Below are 20,125 nucleotides of genomic sequence, written 5' to 3' on the forward strand. Positions count from 1 at the left end.
GCGAGTGGTCAAAGCAAGCCTGTTACTTTTGCTCACGGAAGAAAACAAAGTAGCTTGCCAGTTTGATTAGTCCCTATATTTACATAAGTCTTCTAATCAACTCTTTTTGCACCAAGAAATATTAAATCACTTAAATCACACAATTAGCCAAATATTCTGATAATATTAGAGGCAATAAATGGAACAACAATTCTGTGTTTTCCCAAGAAAGGTGTTAGATCGCGCAGGCAGTAAGACACGAGTCGAGTGACAGTCAGCTCTTGGTTTATTGGCAAGGCATAAGGTAAATCCGGACTGGGGGCAATCACCCTTAATGGGCGATCAATGGTGAAGGGCAATCACCCTTAATGGGTGATCAGGATATGCATAGGGGATTAAGGGGGGGGGGAATACAAAGAACACAACACCCCTCCCCTCAAAGTTCTTGCTATCGTCCTTGGTGAATAGTGGTTACATAGTCCTTCAGATATGTGGGAGGCCGATGCCCTCGCGCTGATNGGCAGGAGCTGCCACAGAGAAGGCTCTCCCCCTGGGGGTCGCCAGCCGGCATTGACTGGCCGACGGCACCCTAAGGAGGCCCTCTCTGTGGGAGCGGACTGGTCGAAGGGAGATATTTGGTAGGAGGCGGTCTTGCAAATACCTAGGTCCATTGCCATGGAGTGCTTTAAAAGTTGTTACTAACACCTTGAAGCGCACCTGGAAGGCCACCGGCAGCCAGTGCAGCTCGTGCAGGAGAGGTGTTACATGGGAGTATCTAGAGGCCCCCAAAATCCCCCGTGCGGCCGCATTCTGAACTAGCTGGAGCCTCCAGGTGCACCTCAAGGGGAGCCCCATGTAGAGAGCATTGCAATAGTCCAGGCGGGAAACAACGAGGGCTTGAGTGACCGTGCGTAGAGCATCACGATCCAGAAAGGGGCGCAACTGGCGTATCAGGCGAGCCTGATGAAAAGCCCCTGGCCACGGCCGTCACATGATCGTCTAAAGACAGCCGAGCATCCAGGAGGATGCCCAGGTTGCGGGCTGTCTCCGCAGGAGCTAATGACTTGCCCCCGATAGCCAGAGATGGAGCCAACTGGCTATGTCGTGACGCCGGAAACCACAGCCACTCGGTCTTGGACGGGTTGAGTCGAAGCCTGTTCCTCCCCATCCAGACTCGCATGGCCTCCAGGCACCGGGACATCACTTCTACGGCATCGTTGGGGTGGTCCGGGGTGGAGATGTACAGCTGGGTGTCATCTGCGTACTGATGAAACTCCACCCCGAAATCACGGATGATCTCACCCAGTGGCTTCATATAAATGTTGAACAGGAGAGGCGAGAGGACCGACCCCTGTGGTACCCCACAAGTGAGGCGCCTCGAGGTCGACCTCTGCCCCCCTGCCAACACAAATTGCGACCGGTCTGAGAGGTAGGAGGAGAACCACCGTAAGACGGTGCCCCCCAATCCCAACCCCCCTAACCGGTGCAACAAGATACCATGGTCGATGGTATCAAAAGCCGCTGAGAGGTCTAGCAGGACCAGGATAGAGGAACAGCCTCTATCCCGAGCCCTCCAGAGATCATCATTGTTGCCTTCGCCTCGCAGCCTGCAGCTAATCGGAGACCTCCCAGCTGTCTGGTGGTGCTGCGGATGGCTGCTGGCGGTACAGAGGCCATACGGGACTGCCATTTGATCGGCGGTCCCGGAAGCGACCCAATTGGCCTCCCAGCTATTCGGCGGGCCTCCCAGCTATTCGGCAGCCTCCCACCTGTTCGGTGGGCCTCCCAGCTGTTCGGTGGGCCTCCCAGCTGTTCGGCGGTGTTGCTTTTGACAGCGGTCTGTGCGTTCCCCCCTCCCTTGAATATTGAGCCCATGGGGCTTGACATGGTACTTGAGACCAGAGACATCTAGGGTGTGGGGAAATACTACAAATGAAACCCCACCCTTTTTTAACTTTTAAAGTGTCAGCCAGAGTTGGGCAGATAAAACAAATTTGACTGACTGACTGAATGAATAATTTTGCCTTGCAAAGATCATTGCATGCTTTAAAAAAGCTAGAGCTTTGATAGTGCAGTCATGGTTGCCAAGTTGACATGTTGATCCCCCATTGGGGACATGGGACAGATTGAGATTTGCCGAATGTTTTATTAACAATGGTTTGTTCTGTTTTGTCTGGGTTAGGGATTGGGAGAGATAAAAGTATCATTGGACAGCCTAACTTTGAAGCCAAAATAAACTACACCCAAACCAATACAGAGCCCAAAGCAGGGTCTGTGCAACCAGGGTCCAGTTGTGAAGACTTGTTCTACCAGGGACTCTGTCACAGGGAAGGTCCAAGCAACCAGGGTAGCCAGTCACAAGAAACTGATGTTCTTTGAAGCTTTGGAGCACCTTCTCAGCAGATCTTTTTGCTGAAGCTCATTTCCCTGCTTTAACTCAGCAGTGTTCAGCAAGTCTGACCCAACTGCCAAGTCCACCCAAATCTATTCAGCTTGCTCAAGGAAAACCCCATTCCTACGATCTTGAAACAAGGAGCTTTAGCATCTCTGCATCTTTGGATAATCAATCCAGCATCACCCTGCATGGCTATTTGGGCCTGGACCATTTAATCTCCAGTTTACTTTTATTTCACTCTTTCTCCTCCCTGCCCCACCACATTTACCCAACAAAACCCTTCCCAACAGTTTGTCCTTCTTGGTGTGCTCTGCGACATCTCTCGAGGTGACCGGGCTGGAGGAGTCGACATCCACCAGGAGCACGGTGGCAAACGGTGCTGGGTCGGCGATGTGGCCGGGTGTTGGGCATCGGCTGAGAGCGTCTGCGTGGCTGATGCTGGTCCCGGGTTTGTGGATCAACTCGTAGTCGNAGTTTCTTGCTTCGGAAGGCTGCGTGGAGGAGCTCTTGCTTCGAAGTAGATTGCTTGCCACGAGGTTGCCCTTGTCGTGCAGTCTTACTGGGATCCCACCTTCGTCGCCAGTGTTAGATCGCGCAGGCAGTAAGACACGAGTCGAGTGACAGTCAGCTCTTGGTTTATTGGCAAGGCATAAGGTAAATCCGGACTGGGGGCAATCACCCTTAATGGGCGATCAATGGTGAAGGGCAATCACCCTTAATGGGTGATCAGGATATGCATAGGGGATTAAGGGGGGGGGAATACAAAGAACACAACAAAAGGAGAAGGGGATGGTGGTATAAGCTGTACTCAAATAGTTAGGACTGGAGGATAAATGGAGGCAGACCACATTTGGGATTGTATTTATTTCCTTTATACTGATAGAAACTTCACAGTAATCTTCTGAGTTCACTTGCTCCATGAAAAATCAAAACCTCAATTCTTAGTGTCCAAAGATTCATCAAAAAGAAGGTTGACATTGAAATAAGTGCCTATCATCCTATTTTTAAAAGCTTATTTTATCTGTTTTATTGGCCATTGCATAAGACATTGCCTTCCTTTATAACCACTGGGAAAAAAATAATTTAAAAAATAGTGGCAGATCAGTCCCATCTGTGATACCTTGCTGCCAATCTGCTAAAATTGCCTTAACAAATGTGTGCCTTAATGGATGTATACAGCCTATATTTAGATTAGCTTTTTATCCCTGACTTATCATCCTTTCTGCATGCTTGTCCTGATGTGTCTTATTTAGATATATGGATTCGGAAGAACTGTATTATCAGACAAGGTCATTTTGAAGGTTTGTTGTCTAAAATGTCTAATAATAAAAATTTGCTATGGCCATGTTGCTAAGATTGTAGCTGATACATCTTGAAAATGCCAGAGCTAAGAAAAATATTAGCACTAACCAAATCTGAGCTGTAGCAGCTGCACTTGTTTTTCTTGATCTTATTCTTATTTTTAAAATTGTAGGGGTGTCTTTTTTATCTTGAGTTATAGCTACATGTAATATATAGGTTATAAAAAAAACAAAAGCTGGGAAAATATAGCCAATTACATGTTTTTCCCCCTTGGATTTTTCTTGCAGAAATGCCAAGAAGGGTTTTTTCACACCATTTCAGGCCACTGCAGCCCCTGCAACTGCAATAACAATGCCTACAAGTGTCTTGATGGATCTGGTATTTGTGTGGTAGGTAATCTCTCTTGCTTTGCATTGTCTGTGAATGCCTTTATGATCCTCATAAGTAGTCGTTATTATGACTCCTGTCCCATGAAGTCAGATATTTTCTGATTTTTGTAAGCTTGCTTTTCTGTCCTCTAGTTTTTTTCAAGAGATTTAGTTTGTTTGTTGAATGTTTAATGCTGCCCATCTCACTACCGAATGATTCTGGCTGGCTAGGAGGTTGCCTTGGGCTTTGTTTCACTGCTGAAATGCTGGCTCACATATGAATGATTGCTTTTTGAAGCCCACAAGCCCAACATGAATGACTTATTGCGCATCCTCTATGTCAGGGGTGTCAAACTCAATTTCATTGAGGGCCGCATCAGCATTGCCCTCAGGGGGCCAAATAGGTGTGGCCAGGGTGGGTGCGGCCTACTGGGTGGGTGTGGATGGAGTGGGTGTGGCCTACTGGGTGGGCATGGCCAGCTCTACATCGTTCGCGTCAAGGGTGCCTGTGGGGGCCTGGGCAGGAGTGGGACAGGTCTGAGGGTCGCTGGCAGAAGGGGGTGGGGCCGGGGCAAGCGCCAAGGCATGGTCCATTTCTTCATTCCTCACAAAGGGTGACACCTCCCCAGCATGCACCCAGGGGGCAGGGCCAATGTGGCAGGGGCTGGTTCCTCGCTGTTTCTGGACAGCCTTGTGGAACTAAGACTAAATGCGTTTTAGCATAGATGGCCACCACAAAATTGTATATTGGCTCCCGGCTGGCCTGGGCCAGGGCCACGGCAGCAAGGGCCGTTCCCTCACTGTTTCCAGGATGGCTTCGCAGGCCACATGAAACCACTTCGCAGGCCGCATCTGGCCCCCGGGCCTTGTGTTTGACATGTCTGCTCTATGTGTATGTCAGATGTCAGAACCCAATATGCAATGATGACATTTGTATAATTATCATCTCTACAAGGTGCATTTGGTGCCATCACATTTTGCTGCAGACACCATGGATTGCACTCCAGAATTTTTGCATCGGACAAGATGTCTCCACAGCTTGAACCAAATTTTCAAAGCAGAAAGAGACCCAAATAAGAATATAATGATAATTTGATAATCTAGTGTTTTTACAAGCTTTGAATTCAGACACCTTAATGTATGCAAACGTGCAGGCACAAAGAAATCTGAAGCAAGATGTCTGAAGCAATAAAACAACAAAAGTGTCTTGTCAAATCATTCCATAGAAAATAACCAAAATGCTAACAAAAAGATTTTGAATAACTTTGTATTCAAAAAGGTTTTGAATAATTTTGTATGCTATTGAGCACCCTTACTTCTAGCCCTGTGAAGCTGGCAGGTATAGGAATAAAGAAGTACTTGGGTTTTTGGAATTCGATTTATTGGTAGTGGGATAATACAACAGAATCTTTAAAGCCTACCAAACTAACAATTCCACACTACTTAGAGCTAGTGTACCTAAGGTGGAATTGCTCTGAATCGCTTTATCACCCTTCCTCTCTCTGGAATACTCTTCTGCAATAACCTTATTTCATCCCTTAAGTGAAGAAGCAACATGCCCAAGGTCTATTACGTATTCCAACATACTTTAAGCTATAATTTATGCTACCATACATAGGTACATTAAAAATTAACATACTAATTCAATCCAAATTGAAACCAAAAGAACAAAAAGAACATAAAAGTGTATTAATTATGTTAAGAAGGCCTTTCCACATTAAGTGTGAACTGTGGAGTCCTTGGAGCATTCTGATGTTGGTTGTTTGTTTGCAGAGTTTCATTACCCAACTAGATAACATCATAAGTGTGAACTGTATGGTTATATTCATCTCTTGCACTCTAAACATTCTATAACATTTGATTACTCCTAAATGATAGCTATTTTAGGGATCAAAACTGGAATCAAAAATTAGATATCCCTGAAGCTCTGGATTGCCTCTAGAATTATTCCAAGTTTGGTCAAGGTTGAGTGAACTTTGGCAGCTTAGTGATATATCTCGGGAATCAGAAACAGGTATTCTGACTGGCCAGCAAATTTGGGAAAGGTTTAGTTAGTTTTGTGAAAAGTTTAGTTGGTTCAGTTTATTTAGTTATAACTTTGGCAATTTCAGTGCTTATTAAAAATTCAAGGCATTGCTTAGCTAAGTCACAATTTTGCCATTTACTAGGCAACTACCACCATCACTTCCTTTTCCAGATGGGCAAACTCTTATCCTTTGCACAGTAAGCTTACATTTTTCAGGGGGGGAAAGTCCAGCTACTCCCTTTAGGAGAAAAAAAAGGCAAATATATACATCCCCCCAGGATCTAAACCAGCATTGTCATGGATTTTAAAAGACTTATAAGGAATGAGACAACTGTTTAAGTCAACTTATCCTTAGAGGTTTTTTTAATCATTTTTATGGTCTCTGTAAAAATGTTTATAGCTTCATTTCCTCTGCTTCTTTAAGCAGCACTTAGCAGTGAACCTGATCATAACCTTAACCTTTATAGCCCCTATTAAAAAAACGTCTGGGTTGATATTCACTGGCCACATAAGCAGTAGGCACCAGACTCTTGTCAACCATTCATGCTTCAAAAAGTCTGCAAATTGGAAACAGAAGAATTAAGAATTGGGCAACATAAGCTGTAGAGATTTGCTATTGTTTGCTATTCAGAAATAACACATTTCATACAGTATATGTATTGCAGGTAAAGGCTGGGCTGGAGCAAGATGTCTCCAGGCAAGAATTGTGAAATAACATTTAAATATCTAAAAACAGAGAAAGCATCATCCTTAAAGAAAATAAACCATGTCTGCTAAAATGTTTGCAGATTTTCTGTAATAGACCCCTTCATGTAGATGCACACAGAGAGATGCTCAGTCTAAACCAGTGGCAGCAGGATATGTCTAGTTCTTTACTGGCCCAAGCAGGGGTAAAATATATCTTTGCAAGATGCCGAAAAAATATTTGTATCTCCACTCAAGTCAGGAACAAACACTCAAAACAGCATTAATCAGAATGGTTCCTGTCTTGTAACAAACCCTTCATACACAAGTGATTTTTTTTCAGAGCACAGTGTATAATTCCTAATATTTCTTTTTCATCCTGCTTAGAGCCATTTTGGAAGAGAACAACATAAAAATACAATAAACGAAGCTTGCTTCATTGGCAAAAGTGGCATGGATTAGAGAAATCAGCCATCTCTGCATTCAGAACAAATTGAGCATATTGAAATACTCAGTATATTTCCATATTTTCTCTTGTAAATTGTCCTTGCATCAAATTCCCAAAATTGGGAGGAAGGAACGTTTCTAAAAGAAAAAGTAGGGCGGGGTCCTCACACATTTAGGTTTAAAGATCATATGTAGGCAATCTTTACCCAGAGGCTGACATTAAAAACTGCACTCCTTTCTGTGTACTTAAAAACTTTCTTTCTGTTTACTGAGAAAAAGATAAGAAAAGGGTGTTCTGCCTTTTCAACAAACAAGAATGCAAAATGACAAACAAAAACCGTGCAGAAGCCACCAAGAAATCTTTTTTACAACAGAACTAAATGAAACCATCTTCTTGGATGCATTGAAATATGGGAGATTGCAGCCTTTCTTTCTATTTCTACACAGTCATTTTCTAAAGTAACCTGGCATACATCAGTATGTCAAAGAACCCAAGCCTCTGAATTTTGAATAAAGTGAGGCGGCAGCAGTTTGTTTTTTTCTTTGCATCTAATCTGTGATCTTCTTCAAGAGCCTTTCTTCAATCATTAACATTTAAGAACTGGAACCATTCCTTATACCCGTATGGATGCTCTTGGAAATGAATTGATAATTACAGCTTAGCCAGCATGTTCATCAGTAAACTGATTCCAAGCAGGCATCAAGAAATGAATTCTTTAATGTAGATCTCACTGTGAGCAGTGATGATCAGGGTGGTGGTGGAATGGCTTATAGAACAAGAAAGGACTGCACCAAGCAGCTCTGGGCAGGCTGCAGAAATATGCCTTCTGAAATTATATCTTGCAAACTATTTGGTTAGTGCTTTGTTAGCAAGCCTGACATGTTCTGTTTCAAAAGTCCAAATACAATTCTAAAATCTTATTTTTATCAGTCAATAAACACCTGATCACCACATCAGCACCGGGTTTCTTACACTGATTGCCAAGAGTGTTCACTTCAATAATTTCTGGATAGTCTGAATAAGTAATCCGTATGTGTTCCTTCTCTCTCTTTCTCATATTACAGGACTGCCAAAGAAACACAACTGGAGACCACTGTGACCAATGTCCAGAAGGCTACCTGGGTGATGTGACCAGAGGGGCACCCAGCTTCTGCCAACCTTGCCCTTGTCCCTTGCCTCTGGTGGCCAAGTAGGCAAACCAATATTTATTTTCAAATGATGTTAGTTATTATAGCCATCGCTCCTGCTGCTGAAAAAAAAATCCACATCCAAACTTCATTGAGCTTTAATCTACCTTAAAAAAAATTACATTAGTGTATGTTGCCTGATGTTGCAGACATTATACTTAATCTTTTTTTCTTTTATTTGTGATCTAACTTGTGTGTGAGACCCTTTGGGTCAGTTTTGACTCCTGAAGTGGTTATTGCTTGTTTCTTAAGACTGAGGGAGAATGACTGGCCCAAAGTCACCAGTTGGTTTTGTGTCTAAGGCTGTACTAGAATTCACAGTCTCCTGGTTTCTAGCCTGATGCACCAAACTGGAGGGAACGAATTTATAGTACAAGTGTGCCCTGAAAAAGAAGTATCTATTTCTTTCAAGGATCTAGTTTAATTTCCTGGTTTGGGAACCATAGCAGCAAATTTGGGTACAGATGCTGTCAGGCAAATATGTCTCAAATCTTCAGACAAGGCTTTTCAACTATATTACAGATCATGACAGCAATCCAAATTAATAGAAATGTTAAGGACATTTACATATGTGAAATATATGTGATATATCTAGCCGAAGTATTCAGTCTTCTGAAGGAAATTCATAAGAGCCCATTATGAGGAGTGAATGGAAACCCCATACTTATATTCAACTAAACAATCCATGATGCCTGGGTCATTGTTTCAGAGATACTTTGTTATTGGATTCCTCAATGGCTTCAGCAGTGTCATAGCTTCTAATGAACTTGAAAAGTTCTTAAAAATTCAGGGATGTATTCAGAGATGCATCTTCCTTCAAAGTAGCCCATGTTGAACTTTTATAACACAATCAAACATCAGGAATTGACCACAGGAAATGTTTTATGATTTTTTGTATTGTGTCATAAAATGCTTTATGGTAATTGTTTTATAACATTTCCCTAGTTCCAATTCCATGGGAGTTATGGGTTCTGGATTGGGGCACATTCTATAAGTTAAGATAACCTGGTTCAAAAAAATTTACTCTATGCTGCACCATTTCACCCAGTTAAAAGTTACAGACACAAGACTTTTACTAATAAATAGATAACACAGAATTCATGGTCATTTTTCTGACACAAACCCTGAATAGTTCTATGATCCTAATAAATTGTCACTTCTTATCCTTATAATTTCCATTTCAGTAGCAGCCCAATTTCATACAATTTTCGTAACCTTTAAGCTGACAGACTGCACGGATGAACTATTAGTCTTGCTTCCAAGGCATTTATTACTTTTTTCTTCCATGAATTCATACATATAGCTTACATTGCAAAAATACATTGTGGAAGACAGATGTTGAAACTGTAAAAGATGAAGGAAAAAATATCCTTGCCTACTTCTTTCCCTTTGGTAGATATATTATGGTGCAATTAACTATACTATATGATTAAAAAAAAGATTTCAGTTTACAGTGCTCTATGCCAGGGCTTTTCAACCAGTGGTGTGGGTACCACCTGTGGTACATTGGCACCTGGCAGGTGGTACACGACCATCCTAGAAAAGTGGTAGCGGGGGAGGGGAATGAGCTGAACAGGTGGCAGCACCGCACAAGCCTGAGTGAGAGATGGCTGGAGCTGCAGGGCTGTCAGGGCTCAGCGGAAGCGCCAGGATCAGCGCTTCTTCAGGGCTGTCAGAGCTCAGTGGAAGCACCAGGATCAGCGCCAGGATCCAACTGGAGCTCGGCGCTGATCCTGGCGCTTCTGCTGAGCCCAGAAGAAGCGCCAATCAGCTGGAATGTTGCAGCATCTCCAGGGTCTTATGATTTACATTCAGATGCTTGGCAACTGATTCATATTTATGATGATCACAGTGTCCCAGGGTCATGTGAAGTGACCAAAACCTGCTGCAACCACCCAGCAGACGGGGGGAATAAAAACCAATCACCCCTCACCCCCACCCCCGCCGCCAATCCTCAACAGAAATGCTCACAACAGTGAAAATCTCGGACAGGAGGAAGAGCGCCGCCGGGTGGGCAGGCAGGTGTCTTGCTCGGCTGTGGCTTGGGGGGCACTTTTTTCAGTGCCATTGTAACTTCGAACAGTCACTAAGCAAACTGTTGTAAGTCGAGGACTACCTGTACTTTAGCACTTTTTTCCTTTTTTTTTTTTTTGGTCATCAGGTTTTTGACACCTTGCTAGGCGACTGGTGGTACTCGGATATTGCCTTATCCTAAAAGTGGTACAATGGGTGAAAAGGTTGAAAATCCCTGCTCTATGCCTAATGTGGATAATGGATTAGTAATATTTGGGATCTGTTCCAATGAGTGGAGATAAAGCCATTTGGTTTGTCTCTTAGATTTAAATGTTTTATAACATGGATAAAAGATGAACACACAAAAGAAAATATTGATACAACAAGGGAAATGAATACAAGTCTATGGGAAACAATTACATTTATTCAACTAGATTTATGAGAATGCCTTTAGCTGAAAGGAACTCTTTCTTAGAGTGTGCCCTACATATTCATAGGAGGTCACCCTCTGAGGAGCTGTGGTGGTAAAAGGTATAGTATCTCCAAATCTATGAGATGCCTCTCCTCCCCCAGTACACATGGACTGTTGAAAATACCCTTGTAAAAAAACATTCACAGCAAACTGAATTGACCTTGAAGAGCAACATGGAGAAGATTTAGTCAGGAACTGTGATACAGTAAACCAGATTTTTTATTCACTGACCATATCTCAGAGACTGACATAGTAGGAATGGATAAATAATGTCACACGAATGGGTTTACCCACAACAGTCCAGTATCACACTGTAATTTCTACCACGTCTGCCTTTTTCAGTGTCTTTTCTTTGCAACGTGGAGAGCCAAAGATATATAAACTCAGGTTCTACATTTCTTTATGGCTGTTCAGCAAAATGCAAAGCTTTGTGGGAGTCCAGTATATAATATACTGTATAATGTACAGGTAGTCTTTGACTTAACAACAGTTCATTTAGTGACTGTTCAAAGTTACAACAGCACTGAAAAAAGTGACTTATGACCATTTTTCACAGTTACGACCTTTGCAGCTTCTGCATGATCATGTGATCAAAATTCAGATGCTTGGCAACTGGTTCATATTTATGACCATTGCTGTGTCCCAAGGTCATGTGATCACCTTTTGCAACCTTCTGACAAGCAAAGCCAATGGGGAAGCCAGATTCACTTAACAGTCGGATTACTAACTTATCAGCTGCAGTGATACACGTAACAAAACTGTAGCAAGAAAGGTCATAAAATGGGGCAAAGCTCACTTAACAAATGTCTCACTTAAGAACAAATGTTGGGCTCAATTGTGATCGTAAGTCGAGGACTACCTGTATTACTGATTGCATGCCACAAAATTATGTCATTTCTTTAAAGTGATTTCATCGCTTTAGGGGAACCAACTTTGATCACAGCACAACATAAGAGCTTTACTGAAAAATGGGCAAGATCCTTAAAGTTCCAATAGATTTTATTATTGGTACAATTTTAAGGAAGCACAGAAACTCTATGAGAGGAGCTTGAGTTTCTGAAAATGTTCCTTTGCCAGAAGCCTTTCATCAGTTAAGGAAATTAGTTCAATTCAACCCATTTAGAACAAGTGTTGAATCACGCTCTAAAAGTGACACCTCTCATTAAATGTAATATACTGTCTTCTGTGACCTGAGATCTTGGGAAAAAATGATGTGGGAAAGGGGACAGATTTCCTTCTTTTTAGGGATATCTTTTTAATAGTGTGAGTTGCTAGAGCTATCATTCTCTCCGATCATCTTTCTCTCCTGTCCCTAAACTTTAAAACACTGAATGGAAAAATGCTTGTTAATCTCTAGTGTACACATGCAGGTAATTTCATGGAGACAAATGTTAATACACTATATGGTAAAATCCTAATATACTACACATAGCATCAAATAAATTCACTCTGAAAAACTTACATTTTATGATAGGTATGTTTTTCTAGTATGCTTAACCAAAAAAAAGGGGGACATCTATCTTTTGGCTTTTCAGTCAATGGAGTTCTTATATTGTTTTTCTTTAAAATAATGCAAATGACGAACTGTCTACAAGGAATATAAATCCTTCCATTCCCCACCATCCAGTCAGAGCTGAAGAAGCTTCTTGGATGAGAAGCAAAACGTCTTCAAAGAAAAACAAGAAAGTACACTTGCCATTTGAAAAAAAAGCACCTTTGGGACAACCATGACCTGGATGACTCACAATCTCCATACACACTTTTCTTTAGAAAATTATCCAGTGCATATATTTACATTGTAAACTGTCTTAGGTTAAGCACCCCCACCTTCACTACCTACCATACACAGATATGCACACATATTTAGTTTCTTTCTGGAATCCAACTTTCACACATATTCTTGTTTGGAGGAAATATATCTTTCACGAAGGAATGGCTCTCTGTGTAGATTTTTCACCACAGGAAGGCAGACACTTACAGGCTCCACAATGAAGCCACAAAGACTCCTTCAAGTTGAATTCAACTTCAGCATGCTCTTGGTGACAATATAGAAATGGATTGCTATTGCCTTCAAAAAAATTTTCAACTTCTTAGTTTAGTCTACAGCTGTGGTAGTTTCTCATCCTAGGACAGGTGTGTCAAACTGGTGGTCCGCGGGCCGGTTGCATTATATGGAGGCTGCGCCCATCCCAGCTCAGGCAATGGAAAAAGTCATGATACATCGTGACACAACACGTGACGAGGCGAGTTTGACATCCGTGTCCTAGGACTAACCTGGCCTGATCTGCTTAGCTTTATGAGATCATCCAAAATTAACTAAATGTTGTCACCTGCTGAGGCTTGTAACCCAAAGCGGACTTTTCCCCATTCAGCATTGTTATTTATTCTGATTTCTGACAGGCGTCTTTCCATTTTCTGCAAATTCTCTATAGAAAATGCTTTACTATTCAACACACATGCATATATGTACCCCTCCACCCCACCAGATATCTCAACCAGAATTTATTCTACTATCTATATGTACCAGAGGTTATTTTATTTTTTCTTAGAAAATAAACTTCTGAATTGCAAAATATCCTGCCATCATCTTTAGGATTTCCGTTTATTTGCAACCCCATTTCACATCTCCATCAAGGCAAGGAATGTTTGTTTCTAACTCATCTTTCCATCATTGTCATGGAAATTTTGCCAATTAACTGATTTAAAATCTGGTTTATGTCTAATTGATCCTATCAAGAGCCACATTCAAAGCTACTGTGCTGTGTGCCCCTTTTCAAACAAAAGAGACATTCTCCAATTAATAGTTTAAACAAAGGACACATCCATTTTTCCCTGGCCTTAGAGTGGTTAGGATTTGGGTATACATTCTCAAAGTATTATTGGCATTATTATTTTCACTTTATTCACTTTTTCCTTTTACATTAAAAATGTGTTATTACAGGAATGTAATTCCTTAAAAGTTATGGAAAACAAAGGCTTGCTTTGCTGTTTTGCAACAAAGAAACTGACTGTATGAGTAACACAGAATAGGGATTTATGAAGTCTGACCAAAAATGTATCAAGTTCTTTAAACTGGCAGCTTCATTATTTACACAGTTGTTCTTGGAACTCATCTGTAGGGATTATGGTGGATTTTCTGAGCAGACATGGGGGGTCTGGAAGATTATCTCCATTCGTATCGGATAGCTTGGGAACTTGCAGAAGAATCCTGGGACAACTGAACACCAGTTATTTCAAATGTCAGCATATGTGATTAATTTTTTTAATTCCATAGAAATTATTTTAAACTCTTACAAAATATACAGAAATACTTCTAGCTTATTATTATGATGTCCGGAACTGGAGTTCCTTTCAATATATAAGGAATTAACTCTGTGTAAAAGAGGTAGAGGAGAAAAATACTCCAGGGATGAAACAGAGTTGAAATGATGTCATTAAAATGTTAACAGAAGGCAATGTGCGAGTATTATTTTTCATGACAATCTCAAACAAAAGTTTCTCTGACCTTATAAACATCTCCAAACAAGGGAAATAAATGCACTCATAGTAACTCTAGAGAATAGTGGCTTAGACATGCAGATGAAATAGAACAGAAGCCAGAATCTTTGGATCATTTTTTTTGTATTTCAAAAAAAAATACAGTGTTCTTTATTTGCATTTGATTAACTACTCAACAATCCCATCCGAATTCTCTGGAACTTATGGGCTCCATACAGCCAATCTTGCTGGTGTTAGAAAAACTCATTTCTGGCCACCTGATCTGAAGGGAGTTGTTTGAGATTTACCACCCACCTGTTACCTCACCTATGTTCTATATTTTGGATAGCTAGGTAACCTGGGAAGAAACTAGATTAATAAATCCTTGCTCTGGGAGAAAAATATATTTATATTATTTCTGTAACCAGTATTGTCTACTCAGTGAATCTGACAAAATGACTTTGGCCCATAAAGTTTATGCTACAGGAAATATATAAGAAACTGCCTTGTGATTTGGATTTTGGCATCCAGAATTCCTCAGGAGGAGATAGAATTGCCAAATATTATTGAGCAGGCAAAGCATGTGATTCTTTAATGAATGACACCATCTGTAGCAAATGTACTGTATCTTTTGGTTACTAAACAGCATAGTTACTGAATAGTTCTTCTGTGTCTTAGTTTGTAAGTTATAATAGGCCAACTTTCAAAAGCTGAGTAATATTTGAAAAAAGATGCCCTACAAGAAGAAATAAAATATCTAAAATAATGTGAATTAAAGTATATTATTATGTTATCAGGGTAGTGTGCAAAGAATATCCAAACCAGACAATTAAAAAAGGTAGTATTGTAATAATGCTTATCATAAAGTTTCCCTACTAGCGTCCCAATTTTCATTATAATGGCAGAGAATTTTGGAAGCTGCAGTCCAAATATATTGATAATTTTCCAGATTGAGGAAAGCTAGTTTATAGTATACAGATCTAATTGATATGATACATTGGTTCCCTACCCAAAATAAAAGAATGCTAAAATCACACTGAATTCATTTATTCTTGCACATTATTGAAAAATCAGATGTTGCCCTTCATTTGCTTTTCTCTGGATTTCTCTAACACATTCATAATTTCAGAGATCCAATATTTGTGCATTCCAAGACAGCAGCTGTGGCAAGGACTGATACAGCTGCAAAAATTAATCTCTGCTCTCTTTTTTTTCTTTCCTGGGGAAAAATAGAGTAGAAAAAAGTGTTATTTCCCAGCCATATTTGCTCCCTCCCACTCCCCTTTTCAACACTTTTATTTATTTGCCCACTGAAGAGTTCCTACCACCTGGAAGCTTGCATTACTTTACCTTTGCTCTAATAAAAGAACTTATCTCAAATAGATTTCAGTTAAAAGAAAATTTTCAGATTGTAGGTTGAGTTAATTTTTCTTTCTTTTTTTAATAGTCTTATAAAGGCTCCATAGCAGGCAATTGCCTATGGTTTGAATCTAATTAACTTCAATGGAATCTGAATGAATTATGTTGTAAGGGTTCTAAGAGGATCGTGTATATAAGTTATACACCACTTGGCATTTTTGGCAGCAATAATTCTCCTTCAAAGCAGCCAAGGACTGAAATGAAGAAAATGACAGACCCTGAACATATGTGTTCATACTGAAACCAGTTGGGAACAAATATGATTTCTCTTTGTTCCTCTCCTATTGACAACCAGCATAAATAACAACTACTTCATTTATTAATTATATTATTTGGAAACTAGTATTCTCACTTTGAAGTCATTTAAAATTGGCTAGTGAGGTCATTACTTATCTTACCTTCTTGTGACCTCAATTTTATCTCCTAGGAGTGGCTAAACCTTAGATCAGGATGAGGTATTCTAGCATTCAGCAAGAAATGTACAAAGGTTTTCAGCGTAAACCTATTGAGGTTCTGTATTATACAGATTACATTCATAAGTGTGTGAGTAATCATTTCTAATAATGACCTTTTAATATACTTTTAGCTTTGGAGTCTCCTGTTACAGAAAAAATGGAGTGGTGCGCTGTAAATGCAAAGAACATTATGCAGGATCAAACTGTGAAAGGTAAGGATATGTTTTAAGAATTATAAATCTCAATATTGATTATGACTGTGTGTGTGTGTGTGTGTGTGTGTGTGTGTGTGTGTGTGTGATTTAACAGGTAAAATTTCTTCTCATCCCTGCACTTAAATGGAGGGGAGAAAATCAGTAAGTGTTCATATATTACAATAATAGAAGAAGAAGAAAAGGTGGACCTCATGTGTTGTGGTGCATGTAATTTAGTTTACCAGACTAACTGAAAGTAAACTGAGGGGGTTTATAATATCAGCTTCTCAACAAATGCTTGCCCTGTAGAACTCCTTAAGGAATAATATTAACTAATTTTATCAAGTTAGAAATATACCATAGTCGTTTTGCTTCTCTAGTCCTAGCTCTGACTGACTACTCACATTCATATGCAACTCACAAGTGTACAAAGTACCCATCACACTTTGGGTGCATAAAAAACCCCCATCTGTACTGAGGGGAGGAAAGGAAGAGAAGCATAGGCTAGGATATGTGAATCAAATGAATGCAAATGGAAACTCAAATGAATGGGAAGTATAACCTATAATGGGGCTGCACTTGCATTATCCCTTTTTTTAAACAAAACGTTAAGGGGCATAGGGAGCAGGCTGCTGACAGCATGAGGTTGTCATATGAGCATTAATAATTATGTAAGAATGAACTGCATTTCAGTTGGTTTCCCATTGAAAGGGCAAGCAGCACCCAATGGCCCCAGGAAACAATGTTTTTTTTTTTAAGAAAAAACAAACCTCTTTTCAAATCTCTTCAACACCTGCGTCAGAAAATTGAAGAATATATCAAGCAGATGAAATGTGAAAATTATATTACAGCATGACCTTTTGGCATGATTTTTTTTAATAATTTATTTTCCTCACCAATCTACTCTTTCAAAGATATCAGCAGCTGGAAAGGTTGCTAGTAATATTTAATGAAAGACATTGGTGTTAGATAAGTGTAGGGCAGCAGTGCAAATTTCAACGTTGGAACTCCGGGGATCAGAGCAATAGATCAGACTTCTGGATGTCAGAAATGCTCCAGGTTTCTACCTTGTTGTTGTTGATTTATCCCTCCAGAATGCCACCAGGGTAGGCAACCTTGGCTCTTTTATGACTCGTGGACTTCAACTTCCAGAATTCCTGAGCCAGCCAAGTCCACGAGTCATAAAAGAGCCAAGGTTGCTTACTCCTGCACCAGGCCAAAAGATCTGAAAGACATGCGTATTAATAATTGCTGGGTTTGTATTTTCACTCCAGATGTGCTCCTGGTTATTATGGAAACCCTTTGGTGATTGGCAGTTCTTGCAAAAAATGTGATTGCAGTGGCAATTCGGATCCTAACTTGATCGTTGAGGATTGTGATGAAGTGACAGGCCAGTGTCGCAACTGCATGCCTAATACCACAGGGTTCAATTGTGAACTCTGTGCTCCTGGTTATTATGGGGATGCTAGAATAGCCAAAAAATGCACAGGTACTACATTTCGTAAAATATGTGATTTGTTCCATGGATTTGTTGAGTATTTATTTATATTTCATATTTCTAAACCACCCATCTCCCTCAGAAATATTTTACTTTTGGTGAGTTTATAGCAAACAAGAACAGGTTTTATGAATATATAAAATAAAGTTGGGAATATAAACATAAAAAAACAGAAACAGAATTGCTCAAGCAGGAAACTCTATACCATTTCAGATAAATGGTTGTTCAATCTCTTTTTAAAAAGCTCCAGTGTTGGAGGAACATTGCTAAGGAACATTGCCACTAACCTCAGACCTTTCATTTAAATATCAGATAGCTTATAACTGGAGATATACTTGCTAGTGCTCTGAAAATTATTTCAGAGGGAATCTTGCTTCTTTGTGCCTTTACAGTAAGGCAGATTAATATACTGACATTATTATCCATAAAGGGTATCTGTCTGCTTTGTAGTAATGCATTAATCAAGCAGTGTACACATTCATATCACAGTAAAAACCAAGCCAATCTAGGGACTAACCTAATTTTAGAATTATAATAAGACAAAAGTGCCAAAAAGTTTTAATGTATTCCAAAAATGAACCCTTTAGAAGCCCAACATTTTAAAATTGCACACGCTATTCTGGGTTTTTTTTTAATCTTTAAAGTAGTAAATAATTTAACATTTCAAGCAGAATAAGATTTTAAAAGGATCTTTATATTATATTTATGCTAACAGTCTGTTAATTGAGGTAATACATACATACGTTTGAGAACTTTGTCCACCTTCTCTATAGGAGTTAGGTAGGTTTAGTTCTCATCTGTAGTATTTTGAACATGCCAAGATTATAGAGAAATATAACCAGTTTTATTCTTAGAATTCAGAGATTAAAAGGTAGATATGAAAAATAATGCAAGAATTTTTTATCAGCATTATAGAGTTAGGGCATAAAATTGGCAAGCATCTAATGGGAAATCACAGATATTCTATTAACATGATTGTGCAAATGAGTCCATTACCAAAATAGCATTATTTTGTAAATGTAAGAGCGTAGACATTCAAAATTGCAAGACTGTTACTTTTTGTATGTCAGAAATTTCCTCAGAGCTGCTATGCTGCAAACTTTCTGAGTTGTTTCACATATAAATTATTGAGGTCGTGATTTTAAAAAAAACATTTATTGTTCAATTGCAATAATTGTTTCTGGAATTATTTTCTGATTTATTGCATACTTTTCCCCAAAACCTGTAGGTCCATTTCTTGCTTTATAGAAAAACAACTATTATCAAATGTCACGATGCCAAATGCCTTGTGTCATAAAATAACAGGATTTGTAAGGTAATACATAAATGCAGCATTAAATTCACTGAGATCTCTGCAGAACCATTTAGTCATGTTCAATATAGACACGTAAAAAAGGATGTACATACTGTACAATGAACCTCTTTGATCAAGCAAGTAAAGGCTAATAAACATAATCATCCAGTTAACTAAAGCTTTATTAAGATATACAAAAGGATAAAGAGCCAGTTTGGTGTAGTGGTTAAGGCACTAGGTTAGAAACTGGGAGACCCTGACTTTCAGTCCCACCTTAGGCACAAAGCCAACTGAATGACCTTGGATCAGTCCCCCTCTCCCAGCCCTAAGAAGGAGACACTGACAGAAACCATTTCACCAAAAAATCTTGTCAAGAAAACTGCAGGGTCTAGTTACCAGAAGTTAACACTGACTACAACAGCTCCTCCCTCCCCCCAAAATTCCAAGAGGGATAGTATAGAGCAGGGGTAGTCAACCTTGGCTCTTTTATGACTCGTGGACTTCAACTCCCAGAATTCCTGAGCCAGCTTAGCTGGCTCAGGGATTCTGGGAGTTGAAGTCCACGAGTCATAAAAGAGCCAAGTCGACTACCCCTGGTATAGAGTAAGATACTGAATCTGTATGCTAAAATAAGATTTAAACTATACTATATTGTGATTAATGCTTGTCCAAACATGTTTTATCTTGATCAACTACCAGTCAGCTATTTTTCTAAGCCTATTGGCTTTGGATTATATCATTTGAGGAAAGGGAAAGCATATCTTGGCCTCATAATATAAAATCCTAGATGTAGCTTTGCTTCTAATGCCAAATTATTGATCAAATTCAGGCTTGGGACATACAGTAGAATGGCTTTCCTCCTATCCAGTCATTCTAATGCAAGAACCTGAACTAACACTCTAGGATCATAAGTA

General features: G+C 39.9%; 1 protein-coding gene across 1 annotated transcript in view; it reads left to right on the forward strand.

Moving 5' to 3' along the window:
• LAMA4 (laminin subunit alpha 4) overlaps window positions 1-20,125 on the forward strand; it is a 96,592-nt gene that overhangs the window by 23,868 nt on the left and 52,599 nt on the right. Inside the window, exons 2-5 of the mRNA XM_015815630.1 lie at window positions 3,964-4,065; window positions 8,267-8,391; window positions 16,357-16,437; window positions 17,694-17,908. Of these exons, the coding sequence (XP_015671116.1) occupies window positions 3,964-4,065; window positions 8,267-8,391; window positions 16,357-16,437; window positions 17,694-17,908 (523 nt within the window). The remainder of the gene's footprint in view (window positions 1-3,963; window positions 4,066-8,266; window positions 8,392-16,356; window positions 16,438-17,693; window positions 17,909-20,125) is intronic.

Source organism: Protobothrops mucrosquamatus, unplaced genomic scaffold (genome assembly GCF_001527695.2).
Source record: "Protobothrops mucrosquamatus isolate PMUCROS unplaced genomic scaffold, P.Mucros_1.0 scaffold357, whole genome shotgun sequence".
Taxonomy (NCBI): domain Eukaryota; kingdom Metazoa; phylum Chordata; class Lepidosauria; order Squamata; family Viperidae; genus Protobothrops; species Protobothrops mucrosquamatus.